At 38.3% G+C, this 12,975-nt stretch overlaps 1 gene segment (V, D, J or C); it reads left to right on the forward strand.

Annotated features, from left to right (window-relative positions):
* The first annotated feature begins 8,390 nt into the window (after positions 1–8,390).
* LOC100617667 (immunoglobulin kappa variable 2-30-like) lies at positions 8,391–9,085 on the forward strand. The segment is given in 2 exon segments: positions 8,391–8,439; positions 8,686–9,085. Coding segments are annotated over 2 exon segments (414 nt in total).
* Positions 9,086–12,975: the final 3,890 nt, after the last annotated feature.

Genomic DNA, 12,975 nt, shown 5'->3' on the forward strand with positions numbered 1-12,975 from the left:
AATGATACAGCAAAAGAATATAGACATTTAGAAAACTATGTACCACATGGAGCTTTTACAAAAATTAACCCTATCGTAGAGCCAAGAGGTATTGCAAAGAAATGTGAGAAAACAGAAGTAAATAATAAATCTATAATGCCATAAAAATAGTCTTTGGTTTAAAAACCAGAAACAAAAGATTGACACCTAAATGAATATTTAACAATACAATCCAAGAAAATGAGTTGTTCAAAGAAGAAATCATATAAATAATTGGTAACTTTGAACAAGAAAATAGTAATGGAGCTTCCGGTTAAGATGGCGGCTTAGAGAAAGCTGAAGTTCAGATCTCCGGAAAACCCTTCCCGACCGATCTCAAACGATAAGCTCCTAAGGCGCCGAAATTCAAAACGATCAACAGCACAGACCCTGGGAACCCTCCTCCTGGACCTGGACCCGGTTCAAAAGGTACGGCTCCCCTTAAAAGCCAGAACCCGAGATCCCTCGGACCTCAGGGGTAGGAGCGCAGAGTCCAAGGCTCCCGGAAGCGGCAGCCGCGCCGGGCTCAGAGAGCAGGGTCTGAGGAACAACAACCCTCAGGGTCTTCTACCCAAGTCCCAGTCCGGGTGAAAGTTACTGCCTGGGGCTTCCGCTGCAGAGAGCTGGTCAAAACAACAGCAACCCTCAGGGCGGGCAAGACAGCCTCACGGGCTGGATCCTGCTATCCGAGTCTCAGTGAAAGTCTGTGCTCTCGGAGCTTGGGGAAGCGGCAGCCCATCCCCCCGCAGGCCGACGAAACAGCCTCACGGCCAGGGATTCTGAAGGCAACTTCCGGAAAGCGAGCCAGGGGGAGAGTGTGGCCTCGTGGTCTGACCCTTCCATTCCAGTTCCAGTGAGGCATATTCAGTTTAACCCAGGGAAAGTTCATAGAACCATCTGCCCAGGACTAAAGCCTCAACACCAGACAGAGACAAGAAAAGCTAATCCTCCACATTCAGAGATGGCAGCAAACTCCACAGAAGCACAGAAGCCCCAAAATACCAAGAAAAATAAGAAGAAAGGGGCGACTTTGGACACATTCTATGGAGCCAAAATACAAAATACAGAGCAGATAGAAGAAGATATACAAGAAAATTCTCCAAAATCTTCCAAAGGAAATAGAAACTCTCCACAAACCCATGAAGAATTTGAATCAGAAAGGACCAAAAAGATGGAAGCCCTCTGGGAGGAAAAGTGGGAAATGATGCAAAAGAAATTCATGCATCTACAGAACCAGTTTGACCAAACTGTAAAAGAAAACCAGGCTTTAAAGCAAGAACTAATAAAGCAAAGCCAAAACACCAAGAAATTAGAAGAGAACATAAAATATCTCACCGACAAGGTGATAGATCTGGAAAACAGGGGGAGAAGAGAAAATTTAAGAATAATTGGACTCCCAGAAAAGCCAGAAATAAACACCAAACTGGACATGGTGATACAAGATATAATCAAAGAAAATTGCCCAGAGATTCTAGAACAAGGGGGCAATACAGCCACTGACAGAGCTCACAGAACACCTTCTACACTAAACCCCCAAAAGACAACTCCCAGGAATGTAATTGCCAAATTCCAAAGCTATCAAACAAAAGAAAAAATCCTACAGGAAGCCAGAAAAAGACAATTTAGATATAAAGGAATGCCAATCAGGGTCACACAAGACCTTGCAAGTTCTACTCTGAATGATCGTAAGGCATGGAACATGATCTTCAGAAAGGCAAGAGAGCTGGGTCTCCAACCAAGAATCAGCTACCCAGCAAAACTGACTATATACTTCCAAGGGAAAGTATGGGCATTCAACAAAATAGAAGACTTCCAACTTTTTGCAAAGAAAAGACCAGAGCTCTGTGGAAAGTTTGATACCGAAAATCAAAGAGCAAGGAATACCTGAAAAGGTAAATATTAAGGAAAGGGGAAAAATGTTATCTTCTTTTACTCAAACTCTCTTCTATAAGGACTACATTTATATCAACCTATGTATACTAATATGTGGGGAAAATGTAATGTATAAATAGGGGGTAAAGAAAGACCAAATAGAATAATGGTTCTCACACAAAGATTCACAGGGGAAGGGGAGGGGAAGAAAACTCCTATAAGAAGGAGAGGAAGAGAGGGGGGGGTTTACTTAAACCTCAATCTCAGGGAAATCAACTCTGAGAGGTAAAAACATCCAGATCCATTGGGATCTTGAATTCTATCTTACCCAACAAGGGTAAGGAGAAGGGAAAACCAAGGGGGGGAGGGGGAGAGGGAGAACAAAAAGGGAGGGAAAGAGAGGGGGGAGGGGGAGGGAACAAAAAGGGAGGGACTAAAAAGGGAAACATCAAGGGAGGGGACAAGGGGGACTGATTCAAAGTAAATCACTGGACTAAAAGGTAGAGCCGAAGAAGAAAAGGTTAGAATCAGGGAAGGCAATCAAAATGCCAGGGAGTCCACAAATGACAATCATAACTTTGAACGTGAATGGGATGAACTCACCCATAAAACGTAGACGAATAGCTGAATGGATTAGAATCCAAAACCCTACCATATGTTGTCTTCAAGAAACACACATGAGGCGGGTTGACACCCACAAGGTCAGAATTAAAGGATGGAGTAAGACCTTCTGGGCCTCAACTGATAGAAAGAAGGCAGGAGTGGTAATCATGATATCTGATAAAGCCAATGCAAAAATAGACCTGATCAAAAGGGATAGGGAAGGTAATTATATTTTGTTAAAAGGGACTATAGACAATGAGGAAATATCATTAATCAACATGTATGCACCAAATAATATAGCACCCAAATTTCTAATGGAGAAACTAGGAGAATTGAAGGAAGAAATAGACAATAAAACCATACTAGTGGGAGACTTAAACCAACCATTATCAAATTTAGATAAATCAAATCAAAAAATAAATAAGAAAGAGGTAAAAGAAGTGAATGAAATCTTAGAAAAATTAGAATTAATAGACATATGGAGAAAAATAAATAGGGATAAAAAGGAATACACCTTCTTCTCAGCACCACATGGCACATTCACAAAAATTGACCATACATTAGGTCACAGAAACATAGCACACAAATGCAGAAAAGCAGAAATAATGAATGCAGCCTTCTCAGATCACAAGGCAATAAAAATAATGATTAGTAATGGTACATGGAAAACCAAATCTAAAACCAATTGGAAATTAAACAATATGATACTCCAAAACCGTTTAGCTAAAGAAGAAATCATAGAAACAATTAATAATTTCATCAAGGAAAATGACAATGGCGAAACATCCTTTCAAACCTTTTGGGATGCAGCCAAAGCGGTAATCAGAGGCAAATTCATATCCCTGAAAGCTCATATTAACAAACAAGGGAGAGCAGAGATCAATCAATTGGAAATGCAATTGAAAAAACTCGAAAGCGATCAAATTAAAAACCCCCAGCAGAAAACCAAATTAGAAATCCTAAAAATTAAGGGAGAAATTAATAAAATCGAAAGTGATAGAACTATTGATTTAATAAATAAGACAAGAAGCTGGTACTTTGAAAAAACAAACAAAATAGACAAAGTACTGGTCAATCTAATTAAAAAAAGGAAGGAAGAAAAGCAAATTCACAGCATTAAAGATGAAAAGGGGGACAGCACCTCCAATGAGGAGGAAATTAAGGCAATCATTAGAAATTACTTTGCCCAATTATATGGCAATAAATACACCAATTTAGGAGAAATGGATGAATATATACAAAAATACAAACTGCCTAGACTAACAGAAGAGGAAATAGAATTCTTAAATAATCCCATATCAGAAATTGAAATCCATCAAGCCATCAAAGAACTTCCTAAGAAAAAATCCCCAGGGCCTGATGGATTCACCTGTGAATTCTATCAAACATTCAGAGAACAGTTAACCCCAATACTATACAAACTATTTGACATAATAAGCAAAGAGGGAGTTCTACCAAACTCCTTTTATGACACAAACATGGTACTGATTCCAAAACCAGGCAGGTCAAAAACAGAGAAAGAAAACTATAGACCAATCTCCCTAATGAATATAGATGCAAAAATTTTAAATAGGATACTAGCAAAAAGACTCCAGCAAGTGATCAGAAGGATCATTCACCATGATCAAGTAGGATTCATACCAGGGATGCAGGGCTGGTTCAACATTAGGAAAACCATCCACATAATTGACCACATCAACAAGCAAACTAGCAAGAACCACATGATTATCTCAATAGATGCAGAAAAAGCCTTTGATAAAATACAACACCCATTCCTATTAAAAACACTAGAAAGCATAGGAATAGAAGGGTCATTCCTAAAAATAATAAACAGTATATATCTAAAACCAACAGCTAATATCATCTGCAATGGGGATAAACTAGATGCATTCCCAATAAGATCAGGAGTGAAACAAGGATGCCCATTATCACCTCTACTATTTGACATTGTACTAGAAACACTAGCAGTAGCAATTAGAGAAGATAAAGAAATTGAAGGCATCAGAATAGGCAAGGAGGAGACCAAGTTATCACTCTTTGCGGATGACATGATGGTCTACTTAAAGAATCCTAGAGATTCAACCAAAAAGCTAATTGAAATAATCAACAACTTTAGCAAAGTTGCAGGATACAAAATAAACCCACATAAATCATCAGCTTTTCTATATATCTCCAACACAGCTCAGCAGCAAGAACTAGAAAGAGAAATCCCATTCAAAATCACCTTAGACAAAATAAAATACCTAGGAATCTATCTCCCAAGACAAACACAGGAACTATATGAACACAACTACAAAACACTCGCCACACAACTAAAACTAGACTTGAACAATTGGAAAAACATTAACTGCTCATGGATAGGACGAGCCAATATAATAAAAATGACCATCCTACCCAAACTTATTTATCTATTTAGTGCCATACCCATTGAACTACCAAAATACTTCTTCACTGATTTAGAAAAAACCATAACAAAGTTCATTTGGAAGAACAAAAGATCAAGGATATCCAGGGAAATAATGAAAAAAAACACATATGATGGGGGCCTTGCAGTCCCAGACCTCAAACTATATTACAAAGCAGCAGTCATCAAAACAATTTGGTACTGGCTAAGAAACAGAAAGGAAGATCAGTGGAATAGACTGGGGGAAAACGACCTCAGCAAGACAGTATACGATAAACCCAAAGATCCCAGCTTTTGGGACAAAAATCCACTATTCGATAAAAACTGCTGGGAAAATTGGAAGACAGTGTGGGAGAGACTAGGAATAGATCAACACCTCACACCCTACACCAAGATAAATTCAAAATGGGTGAGTGACTTAAACATAAAGAAGGAAACCATAAGTAAATTGGGTAAACACAGAATAGTATACATGTCAGACCTTTGGGAGGGGAAAGGCTTTAAAACCAAGCAAGATATAGAAAGAATCACAAAATGTAAAATAAATAATTTTGACTACATCAAACTAAAAAGCTTTTGTACAAACAAAACCAATATAACTAAAATCAGAAGGGAAACAACAAATTGGGAAAAAATCTTCATAGAAACCTCTGACAAAGGTTTAATTACTCATATTTATAATGAGCTAAATCAATTGTACAAAAAATCAAGCCATTCTCCAATTGATAAATGGGCAAGGGAAATGGATAGGCAGTTCTCAGATAAAGAAATCAAAACTATTAACAAGCACATGAAGAAGTGCTCTACATCTCTTATAATCAGAGAGATGCAAATCAAAACAACTCTGAGGTATCACCTCACACCTAGCAGATTGGCTAACATAACAGCAAAGGAAAGTAATGAATGCTGGAGGGGATGTGGCAAAGTAGGGACATTAATTCATTGCTGGTGGAGTTGTGAACTGATCCAACCATTCTGGAGGGCAATTTGGAACTATGCCCAAAGGGCGACAAAAGAATATCTACCCTTTGATCCAGCCATAGCACTGCTGGGTCTGTACCCCAAAGAGATAATGGACACAAAGACTTGTACAAAAATATTCATAGCTGCGCTCTTTGTGGTGGCCCAAAACTGGAAAACGAGGGGATGCCCATCAATTGGGGAATGGCTGAACAAACTGTGGTATATGTTGGTGATGGAATACTATTGTGCTCAAAGGAATAATAAAGTGGAGAAGTTCCATGGAGACTGGAACAACCTCCAGGAAGTGATGCAGAGCGAGAGGAGCAGAACCAGGAGAACATTGTACACAGAGACTAATACACTGTGGTATAATCGAACGTAATGGACTTCTCCATTAGGGGCGGTGTAATGTCCCTGAACAACTTTCAGGGATCCAGGAGAAAAAAAACACCATTCATAAGCAAAGGATAAACTATGGGAGTGGAAACACCGAGAAAAAGCAACTGCCTGAATACAGAGGTTGAGGGGACATGACAGAGGATAGACTTTAAATGAACACTCTAATGCAAATACTATCAACAAAGCAATGGGTTCAAATCAAGAAAACATCTAATGCCCAGTGGACTTACGCGTCGGCTAGGGGGGGTGGGGGGGAGGAAAAGAAAATGATCTATGTCTTTAACGAATAATGCTTGGAAATGATCAAATAAAATATATTTAAAAAAAAAAAAAAAAAGAAAATAGTAATGAAGTAACATTCCAAAAATTCTGAGATGTCGATAAAGCAGTCCTCAGGGGAAAACCATAGCCATAGAAATATACATAAAAAAAAGAAAGAAGGGAGAATTGGTGAGTTGAATATGCATTTAGAAATCAGAAACACAACAATTAGATAAGCTTAAAATAAGCATGAAAGAGGAAGTATTAAAATTAAAAGCAAACAAAATGGAAAGGAAAGAACCATATAAATGTTAAATGAAACTTAAAGTTGCATGTTTGAAAAGACTAATGAAATTAACAAACCCTGGGTTAATTTGAAGAATAATAACGGAAGATACTTCATATGTATCTCAAAATATTCTTGTGGTCTCAACCTGCCCTACAAGTAGAGAATTACCAGTAACCAAACAATATTCCAACATCATCTAGACATAACACTTATTAAAAATTTAAGAACAACAATTTAATAAGGGCCATCCTAACTGGAATTTATGATCTCCAACCTACATGGAATAAAAAACAAAGAGACATAATAGGAGAAATCAAAAGCATTTGGGGGGGGGGGCAACTGGGTGGCTCGGTGGATTGAGAGCCAGGCCTAGAGATGGGAGGTCCTGGGTTCAAATGTGTCCTCAGACACTTCCCAGCAGTGTGACCCTGGGCAAGTCACTTAACCCCCATTGCCTAGCCCTTACCACCTTTCTGACAAGGAACCAATACACAGTATTGATTCCAAGACTGAAGGTAAGGGTTTAAAAAAAAGCATTTGGAAATATCATGAGACATAGAATTCCCATCCTTCTATACTCTTCTAATGTTGTTGGTGGGGCAGAGGCTAGAGATTTGGATTGGGAGACAAAAAGACTTGAATTTCTTCCTTAAGTAATTTATTAGCTATGTGATCCATGTTAGGTCACTTGTTCTCCTTCAGCCCCTCTTTCATAATCTGTAAAGTAGTTATAAAAATAGTAGGATTATAAGGATCAGATAACCTAATATATAACTTTTGAAATATTTAAAAATTTATATAAATGTTAGCTATCATTATTATTGCCTGAAAATCATTAAAGCAGGCCAGATGAGTTTATTTATTAATGCTTCAATTCAACTAATAATAATATTGTTTTTTATCTTTAGAACATTAAATAAAATGATTAATATGGCACAGAGACTTGTCTTAGTCTGAATTTATTAGAATAAGATAAGAAAAATGAGATAATACGTGCTAAGAATCGTCACTCATATTTTACTAGCTCTTCAAGTTTATAAAGTAATTTTACTCCTAAATTATTTTACTACAAAAGTTACACAATAATTTTCTCCCCATTTTACAAATTAGGAAATTGAGTTTTGTCTAATTAAGTGAATTTGCCTAAGGTTGCACTGTTAGTTAATGGCATTGAAATTGGTTGGTTCGACAAAAGATGTGGTGAAATGAAATAATATATGTCCGAGGGTAAAAAACTGAAGGATGAGGTTTTTTTTTTCAGGAAAAAAAATGGAAGGAGCTGGAGGGAAAGAGGCAGGACCTCAAGGGAAAAGCAGCCTTGACAATGTTGTATTTCTGTTCTTTGACCACCTGAAGGAGACTCACTCTTTCAAGGTTGTGAGTGGGTTTGATTTCTACTAGGCAACATGGAGGGAAGGACTCCTCCAAATATGATGAGCCTTGAGCATGTTAGGGCTCCTCTTTTTATTTGCTGTTTTGCATTACCTCATCCCCCAAACTCCTCCCTGCTGTTCAAAATCTTCATTAAAAGCACTGTCCTATTGGGGAATGAGTCAGCACTGGACAGAGCTCAGTGTGAAGATGGCATCCCTAACTCAGGTCCTCTGCCTCTTGCTTTTCTGGCTAGCAGGTGAGGAATCACAATGTGTGGAGGAGATTATGAAGGATGGGAGACTGGGAAAGTTTCTTTGCAATCAGAGCTTTGCCACCTTCTCTTGCCTAGTCAGAACAGTCTTTGAGAAATGATTTAGAAGTCAGAACAGGAAATTTGTGGAGATGAATTAATATATTTCAAATTTCACAGATTAGTGACACGTTTGGGGAAGGAGCAGAAACTATCTTGGTTCTTTAACTTCAAATATCTGTTTTATTCCAGGTTCCCAAGGGGAGGTTGTTCTGACTCAGTCTCCAGCCTCTGTGTTTGTGTCTCTGGGAGAGAGAGTCACCATCAAGTGCAAGGCCAGTCAGAGCCTCTTACACAGTGATGGGAACACTTACCTACGGTGGTTCCAACAGAAACTAGGAAAATCTATTAAATCATTGATATACAAAGTTTCCAATCTATACTCTGGGGTTCCCCCTCGGTTCAGTGGCAGTGGGTCTGGGACGGATTTCACCCTCACAATCAGCAGTCTGGAGGCTGAGGATGCTGCCATCTATTACTGTTTTCAAAGCTCTAACTGGCCTCCTACACAGTGTTTCAGCCCTGAACAAAAACCTCCCCATATCAATCAATCCTGACTCAAGGGAATAACTGCTTTCCCCTGAGTCCTAGGTTCACAGCAGCTTTAATCTAATGTCAAAATAAGGTCTAGATTAGCCTTTCTTTTACAATCTCTATGTTCAGTCCCTATTATTTACTCCATTGCTCAAGAGAAAGTGTGACATGAAAGAAAGATCCCTAGACAAAGGGCTCCCCTTCCTCCAGCTGAAATATATACTGTGAAGTGTTCTTGGTTCAATATTCCCAATAAAGTTACTCCAAAAAATCTTGTGTTAGAAATTTGGCTGAGATGACTTTTCTAATTGGGCCATTTTTCTCCCTAAGTGGAAATCCATGTTAATGGAATTTTGTACACTTGGAGTTCATTTCACAGAATCCCTTTCCTTTTTGTCCTCATGTTGTATCCTTGCCTGTATAGATAAGTTTTGTAACTCTGCCTTCTCTGTTCTCTCACTCTCTTCTTCCTTGTGTATGGTCTGGGAAGTTCCTCTTTACTAAAGGTTTTTACTTTCCTCTACTTCAAGTTATTATTAATAAACCTTATAAAATATAATACCTGGCATATTGTATATTAATTTTTAATTTTAAAATGTTTAGATTCAAAATAATGTGAAACATATAAAAATAATTTCTGGCAGACTTGCTCCTCAGATGCAGAATACAACATTTTTTTTCATTAATGGAACCAGTCCTTAGCTCATAGTTCTCTACTTTTCTATCAGTATTATGTAAGAAACTTAATTCAGGGCTTCCCTGAAATCTAGGTAAACTTGGTAATATAGTATCATACTTAATATTACAGTTTAGTTACCCTGTCAAAAGGTTTAAAAAATATTCTATAATGTCCTGTTCATGCTATTGTCCCAATAAAGCTTACATACAAAGCTCCTTTTCTAGATATTCATTTCCTGACCCCACCAGCTCTGATGCTTGTGATACTTAGAGGCTCTCCTCGATTTTTGTGCTGAAAATGCTCCAATGCCTCCAGTTGTTTTGTTTTCTGTTCTGCGATATTGTCCCAGGGACCCAAAGATTCCACTCACCTCCCTTGATGTGTACTAGCCGGTGGGCAGGCCATGATGTCAATGGCATCTCTTTTGTGGGGATCAGCTGTTTTTGCGTCTTTCCATTACTATGGTTAACCTAAGGACAGTTTGGAGAACTGGAGAAATTTTAGGATCACAGATTTAGAGCTCAAAAGGACATTAATAGTCCTAGAACCCAATCTAATTTTTTAAATGCTTATGATACTATATCAATTTTCCCCCTGGTTCTGTTCACTTCCTTCTGAATCAGTCTGAAATTGTCTCCATCATTTCTTCTGTTTCAGTAATAGTCCTTTTAATGCATATATGATGATTTGTCTAGCTATTCCCAAATTTACAGATACACCATAAGTATTCATTTGTTGCCACCACAAAATGATCTGCTCTGAATATGTTTGAATGCATGGCTCTTTCCCTCTGTCTTTTATTATGTTCTCAGTATATAGGCTTAGTAATGGTATGGCTGTTTAGAGAGTGTGTAGGGTTTAGAACTTTTTGAGTTATGGTTCCCAATTTAATTCCCCAAAAGGTGAGCCCAATAGTGCATTAATTTATCTATTTTCTTGCAGCCCCTCAAACATTTCTCATTTTTTTATTTGTCAACTTTGTCAATCTTATACCAGCCTTTCCCTTAATTTGTCAACTTTCACCAATATGATACTCAGCCTTTCCCTGAAAACTGAGGGTCAGAAAGGTCAGGTGACATGGCCAGTCATACTGTTTATGGTATTAGAAGTAGAATTGGGATCTCAGTCCTCCTGGGAGTCAAGGTCCAACACTTTACCCATTATGTCACTCTGCCTTTCTCTACCAGATTGTGGACTTATCTCTAGACCCTTCCCCATTATTTTACAGGTGAAATAGTTGGGCCAGAGTGACCATAAGGGCATTGTGAAAGAGTAAAGGGAATGAAAACCCAGCAGCTTCTAGGTTGAGGCTGTGATTCTACCTGTGAGTGATGACGAGTCTATAAATTATCTAGGTTTGGGGGTGTTAATGACCTGCCCTGTACCCTCCTGAGGACCCAATGTCCTGTAGTTTGAAGACAGTGCCTTTTGGTAATCACTTCTTGAATTGAATCTGCAGTGAAAATAACCTTTTGAAATTAGATGCTTATTGAGGGTGAGAAATTTGATATTTCAAGAGAGGAAAAGGGAGAGAAACAAAGAAAGAAGCACACCTACAGAGAGCCAGAGAGGCAGAGCCAGAGAGAGGCAGGGAGAGAAAGAGCCCGAGATAAAGACAGAGAAAGAGAAAAAGAAAGAGAGAAAGATTCCCTTATCTTAAGGTTTGGTCATGTTTTTCAGGATGGGGGCCAAATGAGAAGAAACTTTTCTGTTTTTGAACCCTGGGGACCATCCATATCCTGTTTGTTCAGAATGCTCCCAACAGCTAGCCTGTTGGGTCACCACCTGCAGAGTATTTTCTACCCAATGCTGACAGTAGTCATCTCAACCTCCAGCCACAAAAATAAGGACAGATTCCCAAGATGTTTATGTCTTCATCCTTCATCCCTGGGTATCTGACTAGTCCAGTGTGAGTGGACTTTACTCCAATAGACTTTTATTGCAAGAGTAAGATGAAGATTAAGAAAATTATGTTCAGTTTCCTCCCCTCTGCTCTAGTCCCTCTTCAAGTACAGGCTGCAGATCACTGGGGCTTAACTGACCCAACTCCTTCTGTCACAAAACTGCTATGGAGACCCTCAAGTGCTGTGCCTCTGAATCTGCTTGGATCAAAGTAGCTGAGTATGTCACCTCACCTTGTAGCCTCACTGCGTAATCCCATACTTGTGATGTAATGACCAAATCTATGTGTTATTTCAGCTTGCAAAAACTCAACCAGATCTCCCTCTAGGTACATGTAGGTACTAAGAACAAGCAACACAAAGCAAACACTCTTGACTGATGACTTCCCGTCATTTCTGTCCTCCAAGTACAACCTGGAAACTCATTTCTGGTGTAAGGCTTGTTGTTTGTAAGAGGAAAACCCCAAAATCTGAAAAATAGTTTCATTTGGCAGAGGACAGGGAGCTGGAAAGAAAGCATGGCTCCTCCTCATAGCATTACTGAGAGTTCTTAGATCTTTCAAAGCTATTTTCCTTAATAATATTGTAGTCATATTAGTTAGATTTCTCATTTTGCTTATTTTAGTCTATGTTAATTCACATTAATCACAACTTTCCCATAATTTTTCTAGGCCTTATGAGTATCAATACTTAGTAATGAAATTATCTTGAAGGATTTTCTCCAAGCTGCTCCAGCTCATACATCTGGGAGTTCACAGAAAAGTTTAGGCTTCACTCCTCCTGCCTCTTTAATAAGATTCTATTTTTTTGTAGGGAGGGAGCAAGACAGTTCTAAAAATTCAAATTGAATACACTGTATTATAAAAATGGATAGGATTACCAAGATTAGAAGGGAAATAAAAATTTGGGGGGGAAATGTTATAGCAAGGGTCTCTGACATAGTCCTCCTTTTTCAAACATGTAGAGAACTGAGTAAAATTTGAGAATATGAATCATCCCCAGTTGAGAATAGTCAAAGGATGTGAACAGACAGCTCTCAGATGAAGAAATTAAATATTCACATGAGGAAATACTCCAAATCACTATTGATTAGAGAAATGCAAATTAAAATAACTTTGAGATATCTTTTTTCACCTATCAGAGTGGTTAATATGACCAAAAAGAAAAGTGATAAATGTTGGAGGGCATGTGGGAAAATTGTGAGATTCCTAGTTTTATCACCTTAGTCTACATTTTTTCACATAAATTTTGCCATAATCCTCTAAAATCATCTATTTTGTCATTTCTTATGCCATAAAATCATATTCTAATATATTCTTTGCCAGTTTCTTCAGCCAGTCTCCAATTGATAGGTACCCCCTTAGTCTT

This window comes from Monodelphis domestica, chromosome 1 (assembly GCF_027887165.1).
Source record: "Monodelphis domestica isolate mMonDom1 chromosome 1, mMonDom1.pri, whole genome shotgun sequence".
NCBI lineage: Eukaryota > Metazoa > Chordata > Mammalia > Didelphimorphia > Didelphidae > Monodelphis > Monodelphis domestica.